This window comes from Hippoglossus hippoglossus, chromosome 24 (genome assembly GCF_009819705.1).
Source record: "Hippoglossus hippoglossus isolate fHipHip1 chromosome 24, fHipHip1.pri, whole genome shotgun sequence".
In the NCBI taxonomy this organism is placed as follows: Eukaryota; Metazoa; Chordata; class Actinopteri; order Pleuronectiformes; family Pleuronectidae; genus Hippoglossus; species Hippoglossus hippoglossus.
In genome coordinates, this window is record NC_047174.1 from 2,895,735 (window position 1) to 2,917,090 (window position 21,356).

General features: G+C 43.3%; 4 protein-coding genes and 1 long non-coding RNA gene across 5 annotated transcripts; 3 read left to right on the plus strand and 2 right to left on the minus strand.

Moving 5' to 3' along the window:
* The first annotated feature begins 312 nt into the window (after nt 1-312).
* On the plus strand, nt 313-3,082 carry LOC117758379 (gap junction Cx32.2 protein-like). The gene is made up of 3 exons (XM_034579996.1): nt 313-470; nt 1,222-1,355; nt 1,836-3,082. Exons 2-3 carry the CDS (start codon nt 1,227-1,229, stop codon nt 2,466-2,468), a joined length of 762 nt encoding a protein of 253 aa, XP_034435887.1. The 5' UTR covers nt 313-470; nt 1,222-1,226; the 3' UTR covers nt 2,469-3,082.
* Nucleotides 3,083-3,203: 121 nt separating this feature from the next.
* Nucleotides 3,204-13,784, minus strand: LOC117758382. The gene is made up of 3 exons (XR_004613273.1): nt 13,572-13,784; nt 10,199-10,202; nt 3,204-3,214 (listed from the first exon to the last, which is right to left on the minus strand). It is a non-coding gene; the product is annotated as an uncharacterized LOC117758382 (long non-coding RNA).
* On the plus strand, nt 3,544-7,948 carry c24h1orf198 (chromosome 24 C1orf198 homolog). The gene is made up of 6 exons (XM_034579989.1): nt 3,544-3,885; nt 4,422-4,472; nt 4,634-4,744; nt 4,893-5,060; nt 5,293-5,652; nt 6,150-7,948. The coding sequence occupies exons 1-6, from the start codon at nt 3,586-3,588 to the stop codon at nt 6,204-6,206; spliced, it is 1,047 nt and encodes a 348-aa protein (XP_034435880.1). The 5' UTR covers nt 3,544-3,585; the 3' UTR covers nt 6,207-7,948.
* On the plus strand, nt 11,069-16,462 carry clec11a (C-type lectin domain containing 11A). Its single transcript, XM_034579995.1, has 5 exons — nt 11,069-11,272; nt 13,989-14,103; nt 14,233-14,340; nt 14,461-14,544; nt 15,505-16,462. Exons 1-5 carry the CDS (start codon nt 11,180-11,182, stop codon nt 15,915-15,917), a joined length of 813 nt encoding a protein of 270 aa, XP_034435886.1. The 5' UTR covers nt 11,069-11,179; the 3' UTR covers nt 15,918-16,462.
* On the minus strand, nt 16,350-20,506 carry selenol (selenoprotein L). Its single transcript, XM_034579991.1, has 9 exons — nt 20,276-20,506; nt 19,223-19,301; nt 18,767-18,820; nt 18,534-18,579; nt 18,215-18,342; nt 17,903-18,011; nt 17,681-17,803; nt 17,017-17,154; nt 16,350-16,919 (listed from the first exon to the last, which is right to left on the minus strand). The coding sequence occupies exons 1-9, from the start codon at nt 20,367-20,369 to the stop codon at nt 16,752-16,754; spliced, it is 939 nt and encodes a 312-aa protein (XP_034435882.1). The 5' UTR covers nt 20,370-20,506; the 3' UTR covers nt 16,350-16,751.
* Between the last annotated feature and the right edge of the window lie 850 nt (nt 20,507-21,356).

Below are 21,356 nucleotides of genomic sequence, written 5' to 3' on the forward strand. Positions count from 1 at the left end.
TCCGTCTGTTGAGATCTTATAAATCTCTCTGTGAGGAGGAAACAAAAACATTTCGTTTAAAAAAAGAATATTGATGCAAACACCGTTGACATAGTATTTGCCAGCAGGGTTATTGTACAACATTGGATGAGTGTGTGTAGAGAACGCACACGTATCCCTGACTCTTACTTCCTTAATTCACTGGCCACGTGATAGAAATGAACAATGACACATGAACCAGATGTGGATTCAAACGCTGCCAATCATTAACCCGCGCAATCTTTTCAGAGTTCAGCCCCAAAAATGGTCCACTGGAGATTTATCATCTCACAAACGTCTGGACAACGTGACGGCCCGTTGCACAACATCTGCCAATCTAAAGTTCAAGGTGTCACAGGCAGATCTGGTTCGGTTCAGCAGGCTCTCCGTCATTCGGCTCCACAGGTGGCGACCGATCTGTTTGTCTGGAGCAAAACCTGCGACATTCAAAGGTAAGTTGTTCCGTTACTTTAACATTTGACAATTTAAGATTCAAATTAAACTATTTCAAGCATGAATTTAATGCTGTAATTTTCAGTTGATCGAATAATCTCAGAATTATCTCCTGCTCACTGATATAATAAGAAGAGTATTGGTATTTATTATTACTATGAGCATGTTTTCTGCCTCGGTAGAGTTTTGTGAACGTGTCAGTACGAGTGTGTGAAACAAAGCCAGAGTTTAGAGGAATTTAATAATTCAGATTGAAGCACTTTCCATAATCTGTCAGAGTAAATATATATATTATCAATGTATTTCTAAAATCACATAAAGCAGTGATGTGTAGTTACGATACTCTGTAAACACACTTCAGTGGTAAAGTTTAGTTATATAACAGATTTTATAGCTTCTTCTTTATGTTCTGAACATCAGGGTTTTTACAACACGTCCTTGTGTCTGCAAAACAAAAGATACTCTGCTGTTTTTAATAATGTTCACGTTCATTAATCATCATCTATTACAGCACCTAGAACTTCTCTTTTTTTTTTTAAAGAGAACGTTTTAACCTGTTGTTTTTCATTATTATTATATATTTTTTCCTCTGCGGTACAATCGTGGTCATTTACAATAAGAATACTTCCTGATGAATTAGACAAAACATACATATACTGCTATTAAAGAAGATTAATTACATTTTCATGTTTTCTTGTGCGTTTGTTTCCACATAATTCATTAATAGACCTTTTTCCCGTTGCCTTTCAGGGACCATGGGTGAGTGGGGTTTTCTGTCGTCTCTGCTGGACAAGGTCCAGTCCCACTCCACGGTCATCGGGAAGGTGTGGCTCAGTGTGCTCTTCATCTTCAGGATCATGATCCTCGGAGCTGGAGCAGAGAAGGTCTGTGTGTTCGTGGTTTTACACGTTTGTAGCTTCGGTGCATCCCTGACTAACGGCACGCAGGAGTTGTAGAGGAAACAACACCCTCTAGTGGCCATAATGAAAGGATAGTGCTGCATTCAACAAATCATCAGGTTTTAATTTGTGTTGAGACATATTTTTATTACATATACTAAAGTGCAGTTTTCCAAATTGACCTGTTTGCATGTTTAGAACAAAAGTATTATATTTATCTTGATTTTAATTGGCCAATTCAAAAACCCTCTCAAATTAGATAATCATTAAACGTCTGTTTGATGCCTACAATATCATTTTGTGTAGTTGCACACAGCAGTACTTCAGTGCACCCCCACAATGATGTCACCAGGTTTTTCTTGATGATTTGTTTAAGCTCAATAAAACACCTCTTTCTAAAAAGCTCCCAGTCTGTTTGTTGTTTACAATACACATGTGGTAATAGTCTCTTCTGTGACGTTACAGGTTTGGGGCGATGAGCAGTCAAACATGATCTGCAACACCAAACAGCCCGGTTGTAAGAACGTCTGCTATGACCACGCCTTCCCCATCTCGCACATTCGATTCTGGGTCCTCCAGATTATCTTTGTCTCGACGCCGACGCTCATCTACCTGGGCCACGTGCTCCACGTCATCCACAAGGAGAACAAGCTGAGAGAATATAACAACACCCACTCGGGGAACGTCAAACAGCCCAAGTACTCCGATGAAACAGGCCACATCAAGATCAAGGGCAACCTTCTGGGGACCTACATGACCTCCATATTTTTCAGAATCATTCTGGAGGTCGCGTTCATCGTGGGTCAGTATTATCTGTACGGCTTCATCCTGGACCCGAGGGTCGTGTGCTCCCGAGCTCCGTGTCCCTTCACCGTAGAGTGCTACATGTCGCGTCCCACCGAGAAGACCATCTTCATCATCTTCATGCTGGTGATTTCCTGTATCTCTCTGGTGTTCAACGTGGCAGAGATCTTCTACCTGTTGTGTGCTCGCTCGGCCAGGCGAAAGTTCAAAATCGCTTCACGTTCTGCCATCGCGATTCAACCACCTTTCAACAGCGGAAGTCTGATGAAGAACGAGAAGCTCAGCCTCCATTAAGCCAATAACAGCACGGCCTGACGGACATAGAGCCGGAGTGCAGATTTAAATCAGTCACACAGTTGTCAAACAAACAGGAGTGTGAATAAAAATGTGTCTCACAGCAGACCGTGGCCTGCAAGATTACACTGAGAGTTATTTATTTATTTGAGGCTTCAAAAGTTCCTGAAAATGAAATTTTGGGACATGGAGGTAGATTATAATATATGACACAATTTGAGTTTTTGTGCTTTTACATTGTGTCTTGTGTTGCTGGACAGTTTTGAATACTTCCCCCTGCAATCGTCCACTGTGACCTGGGACTACATGGACTGAATGTCAGAGGGACCTGACCATCACTGCACTTGTCTCTGTCTCTGTCCTCATTCACATTGGCCAAAAGCCTTTTTACATCACTGCCAGCTGTGTTCTTAATGTGTAAAGGTGCCTCAAAGTTGTGTATTTTTCAATAAAATGTTTTATTTTCTCCTAAATTGTAAAAGTTTTCAGGGATTCGCTTTTTGAAAGTGTCAATATTTTTACATGTTTTGTACTTTAACATGACTGCATGCACCTTGTGTTTGTAACTGATTGTGAATTTCATGAATTCATTAAAGTCACTTTTGTGAAACATGTGTTCTACTTGTGAAAATGCTCCCCCCCCCCCTCCACATTTACACGCAGAAATCTGTACTAGGTTTTCAATTAATTGTTCAGTTCAGTGTTGTCCAATTCTACTAAACAAAACAATACACTTACACACATTCCTGTTTTTACAGACAAAGAAAAGAATAAACATAAAATTTGAAAAAAGGTTGACATTCTTTCCCTATCCGATGCTAACTTTAGCATCGAGGTACACTGGTAAAACAGTTTGTTGTTTTTATTTTTCATCAGCATCAAACACATATTAAATAGATATAAAGACACAAAACTATGATGCAGGAGAAACATTATTATATATTACATTATAAATTATATAAATAATGTCGTGAAAACAAGGAGCCTGGAAACTGACCACAAGGTGGCGCCGTTTACACGCGGTTAGAATCGACCACGCCCACGCCCCGCCCCCCAAACCGCGGCCAACCCCGCCCTCCTTTCTCCTCACAACATCAACAGCTGGGAGCAGCCAAAGATGGCGACCGTAGCGGGGCTCGAGGGCCACAGGACGGAGGAGAAGAAGTTCGAGTACTTCTCCTCCATCAACTCCATGGCGAGGAAGATCATGCAGGAGCGGGAGAAGATCAAGGCCCAGCACGGCCCCACCTGGGAGAAGATGTCGCCGCAGGAGCAGGACTGCGCCATCGACAACTGCATGATGGACCCGCACATCCGAGCCCGGTACGCGATGCACCGGGTGGAGCGCGACGAGGTGGCCTGCTACCCCAAGCTGCTGCTGCACACCGGGCAGAAGATGGTGCACTTCGGGGAGGAGGTATGTACACCGCCATGTCTGAGGAGGGGAGGGGGGCGGAGAGGGTCTGAGGTCCCAGTAGCCGGGTTAGCTTCGATGCTAGCTAGCCACGTAGCCGTTAAAATATGATGGGCGACGTCCGGGTGACGTCATCAACCTACGCACACTGTGATTTTAATGGATGGAGAAATGATTGGTTGATTTATTGATTCATTCATTCATAAGAAGATTGGAGATTTTATAGCAAATATCATACATGGTTAAGGCATCTCACATTGAAGTGCTCTTATTTTGAAAAATATTAGTAAAACACTGTGTGTGTGTGTGTGTGTGTGTGTGTGTGTGTGTGTGTGTGTGTGTGTCAGTCAGGCTGGGTCTACACCACTGTTACGAAATAACTTGTGTTACCTGATTCATCTGTGAGTCATAAAGTTTGGGCTCATTGTTGTGTAATTATCTTATTATTTTCCTCTCATCAACTGACTCACTTGTTTGTTAACAGTTTGTTCAGTGTGTAACTGCATCTTGTGTGTGTCTGTGTGTCTGTGTGTGTGTAGGACATCACCTGGCAGGATGAACATTCAGCTCCCTTCTCATGGGAAACAAAGGTAAAAGAATATATATATTTATTCAAAAGTAGATTCACGTTCCTTGATCCTAAAATTTCCTCTTTTTTTCTAATCTCAAAATATCTTGAATTATATAACCACTGGTTCTTTTTTTTTTATAGTTAGATGCTGTTATATAATTTACTTCCCACGTTTTTCAGAGTCAGCTGGAGTTCACCCTGACACCGGGCTCTGCAGACCAGGGAGTCTCTGCCTCGCAGGCGGAATCCAAGTCCGCCAAGGCTCCTCATTCCAACCAGCTAGGACCCAAGGTACGAGGAGCCGTCATCGAAACAATTATTTCAACGATCATCTCCTTAACTTAAATTTAGAACAATTTATACTGGAAGGGCCATGGTATTGAACGTGTTTTAATATTTAAGGCAGTTTAATAGAATGAGTTGTTGTGTGCGTGTGAAGGTGACTGTCAGCGAGGGACGGAGGCCAGAGGAGGAGTCGTCTTTCTGGAAGATCAGCGCCGAGAGGTCCAGGCTGGAGGGCGAGCAGGCGGACTTCCAGTCCCTGACCCCCAGTCAGATCAAGTCCATCGAGAAAGGAGAGAAGCCCCTCCCCTCCTACCTCCGGCAGGTAAGAGATGAAGTCCACTTTGGTCTTTTTACTTTTAATATCTTTTACTGCAAAGCCTGACAAACCACTTACTCTATCTATACAAGAAGCCTCAATAGAATTCCAACAACTATTTTTTTCTTTGAGCTACTGGACGATTTCGAAACATTGCAATTTGTTCTTTGCATAACTTAACTTAAATCTTACAATAGTTGCATCAAAGCCAGAAGTCAACACAACCATTTCTCCACAGGAAACCTCTGTCCCCCCCAAGGAGCCTGAGGCAGCAGAGCCCCACCCTCCAGCTCCAACCAGACCCGCAAAGCAGAAAGCGCCCAAGCCTCCCGCTCCCCAGCCCGCGGCCCCCGTCACCGTTAGTGCCCCGCCGGCGTCCATCTCCATCTCGTCGAACCCCGCCCCGCCGGTCAGTGTGTCCTCGACAGTGGCGGGGTGGGAGCGGTCCCAGAGCACCCTGCCGTCGGTCAGCAACACCCTGGATGAGATGATCTCCTCCAACCTCATATCGAAGCCCGCCAACATCCCCACCCGCGTGGAGAGGGAGCGAGAGGTGGAAGCTCCACCCAACGGAGACTCCAGCCCCACATTTTGTCAGGTGAGTTATTAAACAGACATTGTTGAGGTCACAGAGGAAAATAAGAATAGTTACTAAGCACAGCGTTTGCTTTGGATGTTGATCGGCCATCACACAGTTGTGTGGTCGGACTGTTTTGCTTTCATGCAGCATCACGTCTGATCAGAACAGGACCAGACGTTGTTTAGTCTGGACCAGAGTCGGATTCACAGCTTCACACGAGCCCAAACAAACCAGATGAGACGAGTTAAACGTGATAAAAAGCTTTTGTACATGACGAAAAAGAAATGGGGGATTCGTTGATAGATCCCAGCAATAGTAAGACACATCTGGGTATCGACTGTTTCTAATAGCCAATGGCAAGGCCCTGTTCTCTCCAGCCTCTGACAGTGTTTAACTCTAGCCTCTCTCTCTCTCTCTCTCTCTCTCTCTCTCTCTCTCTCTCTCTCTCTCTCTCTCTCTCTCTCTCTCTCTCTCTCTCGCTCTCTCTCTCTCTCTCTCCTGAACTGTCTCTGCAGTTCAACACAAGCAACAACATCCTGAAGACCGGGTTCGACTTCCTAGACAACTGGTAAACCACAGCCGAGGACATCCACCGCTCTGAATGAATCATCGTCATCGTCACTCTGAAGAAAGGACCACACTGCCATGACTACAGACATCCACATCTAGATTTAAAACACACCAGTCTTTACAGTCCACCACATTATGTTCTAGTAATCATCTCCAGTGGCTTGTTAAGACATTATCTCACTGCCTGTGCTCCGGGGTTTTTCCCCCTCCACTAGAAGAGCTCCCTCTCCGCTCTGACTAGGTTTGCATCTTCTGCCCGAAACACCTTCTGTCCACGGAATGTAGAGTTAGCAGGGATTGAACCTCACGGGAAGTGGACGCTGTTCGTCACTGTGCATTCACTCTGCGATCGACTCGGGTAAAGGTGGATTGAATTTTGATCAAATCACTTCCCAGATGTTGAAAATCTAGTGCAGAAGTTTTCCTTCAAGTCGCGAGTCAACATGTATTTATTCAGTTTGTTTGAAACAACCACCGTCGACCAAAGTGCTGAAGCGGCTTCAAACGAAAAATGAAAGAATATAATAAATGGATGGATTCAATCCGACTTTTAAAGTTTAAATACCAGAGTTTTCTATTAAATTGTCTAGTTTCATAACTGGGTTTTATATGAGACGTTTGAAGTGGAAAATGGCTTCTATGCTGCTGATTCAACTTTTCTCTGCTTTTCATATGGAGCAAGGTTTAATTAACTTCGTCCAGCTTGTGAGCCACAATTATAAAGAACTAAAAATAGCAGGAAACCCTCTAACATCACTAACCAGCATAACCAGCAACGGCTGCTACTGCTCCCCGCCCACTAAATGGTGTGTCGTCTTTGCTGTACTGTAATCTTTCAACTATAACTTTTAGAAAAGGGAAACTTAAAGCGCCACTAACCCGTTTTACACTTGCTGTTAATGTGCGTGACTCTTAACTGATGAATCGTGTTGCTCGCCGTGTGGATGCACAGTGATGTCGTTACCCAGCCGCCGCCTTCTCCTCTCGCAACTTACAGACGCTAATCCAGGAAGGGAGATCAATTTTGTACCACGGGCATGGAAACGTTGGTGTGTCTGTGCAAACTCTTTAGATTGTTTTTGTTGTGCAGATGTGCACTCTTTTGCTCTCTGATGTGCTTTTATTTATATCTATATATATATTCCTATAAACCTTTTAGAGCTATAGAGTTTAGTCGTGCTCGGTGCTGCAGTCACAGGATTCCTGGAATAGTGTGCACGCTTGGGAGAGGTTGTTGGGATGGAGAAAATCCTTGAATCTTCACCGTCCCATAGCAGAAATACTGTGGAAGGAATTTCCATTTTCACACATTTGATGGAAACCAGGCGGCTGCTCTCTTTGGCATTAAGCAAAAATAGAACCAGGAGGGAAGAGCAGCCACGGAAGTGCTCGAACTTTTGTCGTGGAAAACACACGGGACTGTGTGTCCTGGCTGCCATGGGAACCTGTTCCAAATGTCCTGTGTGGAGTCGTCTCCTTGACAACGCTTCCTCACCACCTCACCCCGCCCGGCTTTCACCCCTGACCTCAATCGAGTATGAAGATCGCACGCACTCAGACGCGTGTGTTTAGGCCAACGGGCAGGCTTGTAGTGATTTGTGACAGTTTTCACAACTAGAGTACTATTTTAATGAATTTTATATTTATCCGCTGATTGTATCTTCTGCTACACATGTATATTGCACTCATGCATTTTGAAGTCACAGTCTCAGAGAGAAGTTAATAAACGAAATTGTCAAACTTGCATCTTGTCTTTTGTCTTTTCCTTTTTTGTTAAAGGTTTTCAAGTTGAATTTGTGTAGTTTTTTTTTCTCATGGAAGGAGAAATAAAGATGTGATTACAGGTCGATAAGTTGAAATTATGAGAGAAACTCACTGAAAGAAGCTCAAAGTTGCACCGTGAACACAGAGATTTAGTTTCAGGCTGGTAAACTGTCTCTGGGATTGTTTTCTCCTGCTTGTTTGGATTCTTGTTGACCTCCCTCTCGGCTCCATGACATCAATTCCTCCAGCTGTAATTTCTACCAGATCCAAAGTGCCATTCAGGAGAGGAGGTAGAGGAGGGAGGGAGGGAGGGAGGACGTCCGGTGCTTGGAGGAAACTTTGAGTTGTTCACTTAATCACCACCCAGTTGGCCCAGTAGAGATTCATCAGACCTCTGTCTCCCCCGGGGGCCAAGCAGCTGCCCTGCATTACGTATTTAAGGAAGCATTTAAGGACTAAAGTGTTAAATAGATCATGTTTGTTGTGAGGCTGCTCGAGTTGGACCCACACATGAAGCAGGAGGTTGTGTTTCATTGTCCCTCTGACGTGTGATGTTTACACTGTGTCGGCTCCGCTGGACGCAGGCTGTCGTTTGTTATCGTCTGTGTTTACAAAAGGAGTTCTTCTTATTGGTCGAAGGTCAAAAGCATCAAGAAGGTCCAAAAAAACTGTTTCCAACATATTTCTGCAAATATAATCATCTAAAGCTGGTACCGATCAGAACATTACTCCCCATCATGATGTCCTACGATAGAAAATGACGTCTACATAGATAGAAATATAATTTATGATCATCTGGTAGAGATGATGTCATGATGGCATTAGCATTAAGTCTAAAGCATGAATGTTTGTACAACTTACTGTATATTGTAGTAATAAAGACGTGTGAACTACATCTCAGTGTAATAAATATCGTATGAACAGCTCATGTGTACAATACATTATTCATGTGTTCAGGGTTGTGTGTGTTTGTGTTCATCCTCCCTCACACTGAACTGAGGCCCCTCTGTGCTCCCAGCACCTCCTCCCTGCACCTCCAGACCCTGAATGGCTGCTCTGTGTTCCCTCCCTGCAACGTCTTCAATAAATGTTTGGCTGAATGAAAATCACGGCACGGTATCGAACTCACAATGGAACAGAAACACAACAGTGTCTGGTAGCGTTTGGTCAAAATGAGAAAATCAAGAAAGACAAAGAAAAGCAACAAACTCTCACATTTTAGAGGCTGGAATATGATCTTTTGTTAGTTTTTGCTTAATTTCTAATTAATTAGATCAACTTATGATTAGCTTTATATCCCCATGCTGGGAAATTCAATTGTTTCAGCAGCAGATGGACAAAAAGAGGAATTCCATTCAACTCCATTTTTATTTGCATAGCGGCAAATCACGACATCAATTATTACTAGACCAGAATTATACATAGAGCACATGTGGAAGCATAAAATACAGAGAAAATGCACATAATGTAAACCTTTAATTACAGACTACAGAATTTTATTTACAGAGAAACGTAGAGTAAAGTATTGAAATGTCATTTCAGCTCCAGTTTGATTTGAATTCACTTGTTCGACTGTTTTCAATCTAATTTCACTCCACACTTTTGTTTTGAAGGGTCACAACTCTCCTCCAGACCCTTGTGAGGATCCAGGCTGGAGTCTGGAGCAGCTCTGACGTGTTTGGACGGGGTCGGGTTCTGGAGCAGCTGAGTATGTTGCTCGGCCTCGTCCTGCAGACTCCAGCACATCTGTCCCAGTGTGCTCAGAGCATTCCCAGCCGGAGCTCCTCCCAGTCTCCACATGCCGGAGCCTCGGTCGCTTCCCCTGGAAATTCTGCAGAATTCTTGTGGCATTTTAACTGGCATACCTCCCACAGAGGGACACACACACACACAGACACACACACAGACCCACACAGACCCACACATTTACATGAGGCCTTTCTCTCTTCACGTCATTGTTTCCCTGGAACAGTTTCGCATTGCTCTATTTTGCTTAGCACCGAATTATTTAATTACACTAGAAAAGCTTGGCAAGCAGAACTGATATTTATCCAAATTAATAAAAGGACTGAGTGTGAGTGTGTGTGTGTGTTTATGACAGTCAGTTTACTGTGACTACAGGGCTGCAGTGTAGTGAGCTGAATTTAAGCCAGAGTAATATAAATTAAATTAAATTAAATTAAACATAAAGGCTCATTCTGGATCTCCAAAATATGTAGTTTAACAAAACCTCACTTGTGGCCACAGCATCTGCTTTTCAGTGAAAGTCCCATCGTCTCATCTTAAACCAACGCAGACGAGAAAAGTGCTTTTTAACTATAAATAACTGCTGGTGTATAAATAAGAAACTGAGGAAGTGCAGTTCTGACTCTGACGTTTTATGGACGAGCGACAGACTCCATTTATTTCACCGTTACCATGGTGACTATGTTTTAACAGCTGCTGAGCTTGCACATCAGCAGAAACTGTACATTTCTGTGATCCAGTGATAAATTCAATACAGTGAGCAGATGTTGAGTTGGGAGATATGTGTTGCTGGAATCTTAACTTTGAATTTACACCTCAGAGGTTCTGGGGATCAAGTGGCCAATCAGCCTGGAGGTAAACGCTCTGGAAGAATGTTCAAATAAACCAAAAGGTCAAAATGCCGTTGAAGGAAATCTATGAATTTCCAAAGTTTGTAAACTGAAGGATGAGATGTTCCTTTATGAAACTCTCTGAAGCAAATTAAACCATTAGGCGACAAAGGCTGAAACATGAAGTGGAGTTTTTCTAAGGAGACGCACAGACAAATAAAAACCTGACGATCACAAATGTTCTGCTTTTACGTTGTTCCCTGAACAGCTGATGGTCTGGAGACACATGGTTCCCACAGGACACAGACCTGAGATGTTTCCCCCCCCCACCCCTGTCCTGTGCTTACACAAAGAGGAAACTGGAGGTGGGAGCAGAAACAAAGAGCTTTCCTGTTGTTTGGAGTCGAGACCAGAAAAGTCTTTTTATATATTGTTTCAATCCTGGTTTCTACTGTGCACACCAGCTCCCATTCACATTTCCATTCAGATTCCTGCATCTCTGAGGGAAGCAGGCGGGAAAGAGGAGTGAAAGAAAGAGAGAGAGAGGGACAGAGGGAGAGAGAGAGAGAGAGAGAGGAGGTGCAGAGGGAGTTTTCACTGCGGAGGGAAAGAGCAGAGTTGTTAGGAAGCAGAAAATGGGACCAGCCGCCACCTCGCTCGCTCTCCTGAGTCTGTGTTCCCTGGGTGTGTGTGTTCCCACGGGGACGGGCGACGCCGCAGCGACTCAGGTCAGGACTGTCGGACTCTTTTCACTTCAAATCTGTTTTTATTGTGGATGTTGTGTTCTGCATTTTTTACAAACCAGGACCGACCAGGACCTGTGTGTTTGGATAAGACTGAACCAGATCATGGGGCTGGAGGAGTTCACTGATTTACACGTTTGTACGATTTGGACTCAGGACTTGAAGAATAAATAAAGAATTTATTTAGATACGGAATGTGGAGAAAAAATTATTTGGATAAAATTTGTGCTGAATGCTGCAACGTGGAAACAAATCTGTCTCAGGAAAAAACAACGACTTTAAAGTAATAATAAATTAAATCAAATTAATAAACATAAAGGAGTAGAAAAGAGAATCAGGAATCCATGAAGCCTGTGTTGTGTTATGTGTAGTGATGATGTCATGGATGTGGACACACACCAGACATGTCAAGAATAACAATGACTCAGTGGTGAAGACGTGTGTTATTGATGAAGATACTTAAAAATAATGATAGTAATGATTAGAAGGGATTTATATATAACAGATTTAACTGTTGACGGTAAAACACATGAAGTTAAAAGCTTATTTCCATTTTTTAAAGCCTTTATTTATCATGTCATAGGTGTAAATGATGAAATGACCGGAACATGTGGGGGTGTGCTCCTGTTCCAAGTCAAGATGTCTGTGGAAAAAGCCTGTTGTATTTCTACTTAGAGAAACAGGGAGATGACAGATCTCTGACTCAGGAAAGGATGAAAACTAATCTGGTAAAAACTGAGATTAGATTAATAATTTTACAACCACATCATTCCCAAGATCCTGGAGCAGAGTCCCAGATGCTTGCAGCTGTATGAGAATACAGTCCCTGACAAAAGTCTTGTCACTTATCCATTTTGTAGAAACAACAGCTTATAACCTGACTTTTAATTTATCCATTGGTTTTAGAAATGGCTCATATGAAAGCTAAAACCCTCCCAAATTATGTGTAATATACTAAAATAAATTTGCTTCACTGAAGAAAGATTGATCATTTAATGAACACAGAAAGGTCAGATTTTGGCAAGACAAAAGTTTTGTCGCCTACAGAGAGTAATGTGAAAATTGAACAAATAATTTACTTCAAATACAAAAATATGTTGCATAACATCAGTGAATTAAGTAGTGGTGCTGTGAGATCCATATGTAATATCTTGTATGACTTCCATGAGCTTGAAGGACTGCATCCATGCGGTTCGACAATGATTCATACAATTTATTGATGAAGTCATCAGGAATAGCAAAGAAAGCAGTCTTACATGCCTCCCAGAGTTCAAGATTCTTTGGTTTCGTCTTCCATGCTTCCTCTTTCATCCTACCCCAGACATGCTCAATGATGTTCATGTCTGGTGACTGGGCTGGCCAGTCCTGGAGCACCTTGATCTTCTTCGCCTTGAGGAACTTTGATGTAGAGATGGAAGTATGCGATGGAGCACCATCCTGCTGCAAAATTTGACCCCTTGTATGGTTGGGAATGTAAGAGGTAGCTAATACTTCTTGATATTTTAGGCTATTGATATTGCCTTCCACCCTGCAAATCTCTCGCACACCCCCATACTGGATGTAACCCCAGACCATGATTTTTCCGCCACCAAACTTAACTGTTTTCTGGGTGAATCTCGGATCCATGCGGGCTCCAGTAGGTCTCCTGCAATATTTGCGGCGGCTGTGATGTAATTCAACCGAAGATTCATCTGAGAAATCCACCTTCTGCCACTTTTCCAGCGTCCATCCTTTTAGCAGGCTATGGGCCTTGGCAAATGCCACACGTTTTTTTAATTGCCTTTTGTTTAGTGCTGGTTTCTGGGCACTGATTCGACCATGGAGGCCATTTCGAGACAGAATTCTACAAACTGTCCTGGTTGACACGGGGACTTGAGGTGACCAGGCCTGGTGGAGCTCTGCTGCAGTGGAAAAGGGGCTGGCCTTGGATTTTCGAGCCAACAAACGGTCCTCCCGAGCAGTTGTCTTGCGGGGTCTGCCGGACCTGGGCTTGTCAAAAACATCTCCAGTCTCTTCAAATCTTTTTCTTATTCTTTGTACTTGACGCTGAGACACATTGAAGGTGTCAGCCACCTCAGCAGTGGATCTGGTCTTCAGCCTCTTGATAATCAACGCTTTGGTCTCAGGGTGAATCTTAGGCATGTTGTCAGAGGTCAAGTTGCAGTTGATGTGAAGGTCTGGTGTGCTGGGGTTCTTTTTATACACACCCACTAATTGATTGATCAATTATTGATCACAGGTGAGGCTGTAATCTAGGATTGGGTGCATCATATGACAAGGCGACAAGACTTTTGTCTTTGCAAAAACTGACTCAGTGGGCTTTACCAAGCTGTGAACGTTAGAATGCTTTTCAGCAGTTTCGTTTGGCACCAAAACATTATTTCAAAAGCTGTTGGGATTGAAATTAGCCATTTCTTGTAAAAAAAAATTGATTACAAATATATTTGAGGGGCACTTAAGGTCAACTTGTACCCAAGCGACAAGACTTTTGTCAGGGACTGTATATCCTCAAGAGTAGCTTCATCTAAAATGTGTTGAACTCACGACATTGACCTCAGATGATGATATAAATATTTTAGAAATAACTAGTTTGTTTTGAGTGTCTAAAACTTACTTTTGATTAGTTCTGATGAAGCTGGGTTTGATTTCACAAAGTAATATGTGTATGTTTGTGTGTTTGTGTGTGTGTGTGTGTGTGAAGGCGTCTCTGCCAGACGTGAAGATGGCGAGAGGAGATAACCCCGACATCATTCCAGAGCCTGAACCAGAACCAACGAGTCCAATGTCAGACTTTGAAAACTCATACAACTACGTCTGTACGTCATTTTACACATGTTCAGATCACGTTGGTATTGATCATAACAACATTTCTATCAGACTCCACAGAAGCATTATAATCACGATCCTCGTCTCCAGTTCCTAATAAAACCCATCTTGTCCCTCAGTGTCCCGACTGGCCGGTATGGACCAGGCCATCCACAAGCTGAACGTTGGCCACTACACGCTGGATGTGAAAGTCAGTCAGCTGATGGACCGTCTGTCCAGGATGGACGGTGAGACGCTCACTTACTCCCAAGCGAATCATCTACAATAGACCATTATTTTAATTTAAGACTCATAATCATGAAGTAAAGTCTCCTGGTTTCTGTTGTTCCTCATCGTTACCATGGCAGCTAAAATGGGGGAGCTGGAGGACGACATCCGGGAGGTTCGTCTGCACAGCAAGGACAACCGCAAGGAGGTCGGAAGACTGGAAGGTACCGCTGCGTTATTTATTTATATATAATAAAAACAAATTTCTGGAAATATTTGTGATTTAAGGTCGATTTAGGTTGTATTGTTTAGACAGAACGATAACTGAAATGTCCCAAAATGCACATACGGAACCCTGAGATCGTCGATATGTGTAGTTTATCACCAAAAAGTTAAAACCAAACAAGATACCTTGAAATATAAAAGCTGAGCAAATGTAAATGTTCCTCTCAGGACATTATTCAACATTAATAACTAGTTTAGATGTTGTCTCACACTCACTCACTCGTCTATGAGAAACACAACGTGGAGAAAACATTCACAAACATGGAGTGGACGTTGTTCAGTATCAAACACGATGGTGACGTGAGAACAAGTCAAATCTAGGAGGAAATCTGGGTCTCATCAGTCTGACTGTGTTGTTATGATGTGACTCATGTCTGACAAACCAAGGAAAACACGACATGGCTCAAAGGTTCCTGTCTGCTGATCCTCCAGATACTCACGGCTGCCGGAGCTCGGAGGACGGTTTCTAGATAAAGTTTCCAGAAAGTTCTGAACAGAAACTGAAAACTTAAAGCTGCACTGATAAATATTTGTATACAAACTGTCGGAGAAATAACTGAATGAATGAATTCTGCTAAATATCACAAACGCAGTTCACTTCGGCCCATCAGAGCGTTTTAGTGTCTTTTGGCACAGTTTTGGTTTCATGGCTTTTTCAAAGTTTGTTTCCCTCATCGATCGTGTTTAGCAGCAGCAGATAAATATTCTCTAAACTCCTTAGCAGCGAGCTAGCGAAGTAGTTCTTAGATACAAAGACAGAACTAGAAAGGGGGAGAAGATTTTACCTCATTTATCAGTTGAACAAAAACACAACCGCAAATCTATACGACTTTATTTGAAGTCATGTGGTTCTATAAACATGAAATAAAGCGTCCGACTTGTGTTCCTGTGCCTCTCAGGTTGTCAGAAAGGACGCAGGATGGGATACAAATGTTATCTGGTGTACAACAGCTACGTGGATTACGCCGGCGCGTCCAAAAAGTGTCTGGAACGCGGCGGCCGCATGGCGATGCCGCGCGACCGCAAGGAGCAGGAGGCCCTGGCCGACTACGTGAAGTCCTTCTTCCACCCGGGCAACTGGCCCGTGTGGCTGGGCATCAACGACCTGCGATCCGACGGCATGTACCTGTTCGACGACGGGACGCGGGTCTCGTACTTCCAGTGGCGCAGGCACTTCCTGTCCAGTCAGCCGGACGGCGGGAGGCGGGAGAACTGCGTGGCCATGTCGTCAGACGACGGCGACTGGTGGGACCACTACTGTGACCGGACCATGAACTATGTGTGCGAGTTCGACGACAGGGTGGCCCTTTAAAGTGACCTTTGTGCGTGCTGCTATTTAACGTCAGAATGAGACTTTGTGAGATGATGTTACTAATGTAAATGTTGTGTTGTTGGTGCAGCTGCGGTGACGTGAATGTGAGTCAGTCAGTCGGGAGTCTGCTGCGATGTCAAGCACAGGATTCTAAATATTTGTTTCGAAAAATTTACCAAGGAGAGAAAACATGAAAAGCACAAAGTGACCCCTGGAAGATACAGACCAGTGTGTATTTAATTTAACTGGAATGAGGCAGAGCTACTCAGTTACTGTGGATCTGTGACGGTGTTTGAATAAACGCTGACACAGGACGTGACTGTGCTGGAAAACTGATGAAAATAGAGATTTCTAGAGTTTCACACGCCCCCGAAGAGACGACTCGTTACTGTGCGTCCTACAATTCATAAAATCAGAGACTTGCAATGTACATAAACGTCTGAATGTAAATGTTTAATACATTTTTTTCTACAGGTTGACATGTTTTACAGCTTCATTTTCTGATTAGTTAAAAAGGGCTAAAAGGAGGTAAAACACAGATTTGCTTCATCAGGATCGTTTATAACTATCAAATTAAAATTTTGATATAAATCAGGGACAATGTTCAATTGGAATCAAGTCGTTCTACTCAATCTAAAAATGTTCACAGCACCGACACCACAGAGGAGACCAGACGTCTTTGTCGTACGGGGTTTTCATCGGTCACGCCTCTTCATGGCGTCATGAGAGCGAGACGTGACGTCATTCACGTGAGACGAAGAGCTGCTCTCACTCTGTGGTGTCAGTGACGTGTGGACCCCCGGCTCTGTGTCGTCACACGTTCACACGCGTGTCTCACAGCTTTAAGGCCACGTACTGACGGTTCAACGCAGAGACGGCCGAGCCCTCGGCACCGTCCGCCACCTGCAGGATGTCCGTCACCGTCGGCCTGTCCATGGGGTTTTTAGACGGGTGGGAAAGAAGCACGTGTCCTGCTTCATCCAGTAAAAAGTCTCCTCCCATCTGAAAGGGTTAAAACACATTAATCAATGTTTTTATTCTTATTGAGACAAATTGGTGAATAGATATTGAATAATTTGGACGTCAGACAGTCTCTTACCTGGTAGAGGTCCTCCAGCAGGCGGGGGGGGATGTCGGGCATGTCTATGTCCACAGCTCTGTACTCTGAGACCTGCAGCAGGTAGCCGAACTTCATCACCTTGGCGTAGGACGAGCCGAGGCCGAAACTCCTGTAGATCTGAAAAAGATTTGGAAAATCGTCTCTGTCTCCACATTTTGGTTCGTTGCCTTTGTTTCCATCTCACATCTGCTCACATCTAGAGACGGACTTGGAGGTTTGGAGCGTGCAAAGACTTTTATGACACATCATCAAACAGCTGCTCGACTGTCTGGTTCCCTCAGTCTGGTGACAGACTGTTTATAAAGATGGACGACGCGTCTCCACTATCCAGAAAGTGAGTCTGCACAGTAGCGATCGGAGGATGGAGCCGTGGCATCAAGGTCATGACCCATTGGATCAAATGCAAAAAAGTGTATTTTGGCTTTTTTATTTTGGTCCATGTCCCATCCACTAACATGGAGGAGGCAGGGATATGGTCTTTACTGCAGTCATGTCGTCCATCTTTATATACAGTCTATGGTCCAACCTTTAGTTTCCATATATCGCAGCGGCCCACCAGCATTGAATATAGATATAAATCTAATAGTTTCTTTAAAATGACACGTTTCGTAGAGTTGATCAGGAAGAAGAAACACACGCTGACCTCTCTCTCTGGATCCAGCATCATGTCAAAGTGACATCCGGTCTGCTGGAGCCACAGCTGAGCTCCCTCCGAGACGCCGAAGGAAACCACCAGGACCCGTAGTGAGCGAGCCTCCAGGTCAGCCTGCAGGGAAACCACAACAGAACCAGAGATTACGAGCGCATGTTGATAAAATGTTGGGTTCAGAACCGGACTGGATTGGTTGTTTGAGAGTAAACCGACCTGGCGGGCCTCCAGCTCAGCCACGTGGTCTCGTCACGGCTGTCATCCGAAATGTCTGATCAGGACCAGCAGCAGCTTCTGACCCTGGTACTCGCCCAGAGTTACGCTCCTTCAACCAAACACAAGTCGGGCAAAAGAAAGGATGGTTTCAATCAAGGTAAAATCAAGTGTTTGATTTGATGAGCAACCAAATTGTGATTTATTAATGGACACCAATTAAAGGCTGATGGTCTGAGCTGGTTTGTTCCTCTACCAGACGCTCAGGTTCAGTCTGAGGCTGTTACAGTGGAACCAGCAGCGTGTGAGCCTCACTTTCCGCTCCGGGCGTCAGTGATCGTAACGTCGGGGCTCAGACTGTCGGGGCTCTTCACTCCTGAGAGCTGCCGGTCGGTCGTGTGCAGATCTCTGTCCACGCCCTGCAGGAAGGCGTCCCACTCGCTCTGCACACAATCAACACAAACAATAGATAATAAGTCTTAATTCAGATCAGTCTGTGTTACAGCCCGACCGATACTTTAATTTACAAAACAATCCATGCAGAAAAGATATGCATTGGTGTTAATTTGAGTTTAATAATTAATTAACACACCATTTACAGTGAAGTAAATAAAAACCTATCAGACATACAGACCTCCAGCTGCAGCAGCTCGTCCACCTGCTCCCTCACTGCTGCATGGCTGCAAAAACACAGACAGTGTGATGAAGAGGCGTCAACACACGGTGGAGTCAGTTCCACTAATAACCAGTAAGAAGGTAAACAAGCACAGTATCTGCACCTTAGCAAGAAGGACAGTTTCCCCTTATTTCACCAAAATAACAATACGTTTGATTATCTATGATAAAAATGCACGATTATATACTTACTGATAAAACTTCTGCCAAACGGCCTCGGCTTCACTCCTCTTCTTCACTCCGAGGCTGCTCAACAACAACAAAACTCTAACTCAACAAACAATTTGAAAAGATGTGACACTTAAAAGTTCAGTGTGTAGAGTTTAGTGACATCTAGTGGTGAGGTCGCATGTTGCAGCTGAATAACAGAGAACCTGTGGTAGGTTTAGTTTGTCCAGTTTGGGCTTCTGTAAAAAAAACATGGCGGCCTCCGTAGAGAGGACCCGATGTAAATTTATAGTTTTTAAATATAAAGTATTTAAATATAAAGTATTTAAATACAAACGGCTAATTCTAGAGTAAAGAAATTCAATTTCTAACAAAAGATCCCTTTCACCTGAATCTTACACACTGAACCTTCGAGATTAAAACAGTTGATTTATAAAGTCGGTCCCATGATTCTCCCCCCCCCCCCCCCCCCCCCCTCACCTTCTGTAGAAGTCTAATCCAGCGGTGATCAGGCCGAACAATGTGCTGATCTTTCTGGGGACAAAAGTCTCCAGTGAAGCTGTGTGAGGACAAAGGGCGACATTATGGACAAAGCTGATTAGTGAGACGTCGCCGAGGTTGTTGGAAAGACGTGTGACAGGGATTCAATTTCAACAAAAGGCTTCTTCTGTGACCCGGTTGGGAAACGCTCAGAAGAAAAATGTGTGGACTTCAAAGCGTCGCCTGGAGAAATGGGCGAATTAAGCAGCTGCCACTCAGTTCAGTGTTTGTCCTGGATCTGAATCCCACAAATTGAACATTTGGCCCCAGGCTCATTTGTAATTTCAAACATGTTGTACTTCTACAGTTGTTGGGTACAAGACTGAAGTAAGAATTCTGCATCAATACTTCAATTCGGCATCAATTTAATATTTCAGAAGTTCAACTTGATGAGATGTTGTCTGGTTCCATCCTAAAAAAAAAAATCACTTAAATCCATAAAGTACAAGTAATATAGAGAATTAAACACAAAATCACTCTGAACACCAAACGTGGTTTGTTTTCCAGGTGGTTTCATTTCTTTTTTCTTTCAACATATACCAAATAAAACAATATTTCACATTAATACTATAAATGTGACAAGGACTTTAACTACAAGTCCATTCTTTTACTTTCATAGAGTAAAAACACACGCAGAGAAGTAGCCATGGCATTCTTTTCTAGATTTGATGGGTACTCCCTCAAAATGAAAATCTAGTCCCAGGCTCCATTCAGATTTCACACATTTTAAAGTTCATATGGTTATTGGGAAAAGAACATTGATCGTACAACAAAGTTAAAGGTAAATTCTGCATCAATTAAAACTCCCCTTTAATTCCGGGTGCAGCTTTTCTCTTTCGTCCCACGTCGCACTTCACACACACAACGTGGAAATGGTGACAATAAGGTTGCTATTTCACAACAGTAACAGAGATTAAAGTTTGTTTTCGCCTAATTCGCAAAATGAGTTAAATCGTTAAAAGGGTTAAATTGTGAATGGAGTCTGGTTCCTACCTGCTGCGTCCTGCTGAGCTTCCTGGAGAAGAACTTGACCTAAATTCACCAAGAGTTCGAGTGCACGTACGACCGTGTCCACATCGGCAGCCATGTTTACATTAACTGAACATACAGCATGTCACTGCTGCTGCCCTTATTCATAAAATACTATATATATATCCAATGTTACCACCCTGAGGAGCGCGAGACTGAGACGCGTTCACAGCACGAGGACACGTGTGTGTGTGTGAGGCGCATGCGCGTCAGCTGACTTTTTACAATGAATAATTAAACAAAACACACCCACACACACTTAATATCTAAACATATACGTATTTATAAACTATAATACACACAGATAAATATAAACACATTCATAAATATATATATACTTTATATTAATATATACGCATACATACAAAGTTCTAAACACACACATAAATATGCATATATATATATATATATATATATATATATACACACACATAAAATAAAAACTCACTCACACACACACAAACTTAAATGTTTCCAAAAGACGACAGGAGCACCTGATCAAATTGTCAACCAGTTTTATTGACTAAACATTCGTTCACTCATTCATTGAAAAAGAAATTCCCTCCTTCCAGTCTGAGGCGTTGAGATTTCCGGCTGTGCACTCGTCGCTCTGCAGAGACTCGCGACTGGAGCAGCCAGCGCAAAAACAAATGAACATTAAGAAAACCAGAACAATCGTTGATATGAAAAAAGAAAAAGTGACACAGAGCAGAACCGGTGTCAGCCATTCACTGTCAGTGAGGCAGGAGATGAACAGACTGAATGAGAAGATGAACGAACTGGACATTCAGGGATGATATGTTAAAGGCCTCTAAATCGTAAACGTTTAAATAAGAAATGAACTGAATTTTGTTCGAGGGACTCGATGCTATTAAATGACCTGTTGACCACTTTTCTGCTTGTGCTTGAACTCAGATCGACGAGTCGTTAGAATACGTGACAGCAGCCTCTGACCCGTCAGCAGTTAGTCTCGTGAGGTGACCGCACGTAAACATCACATCCTCCCTCACAGGATATCAGATTTAAACATCACTTCATCAAACAA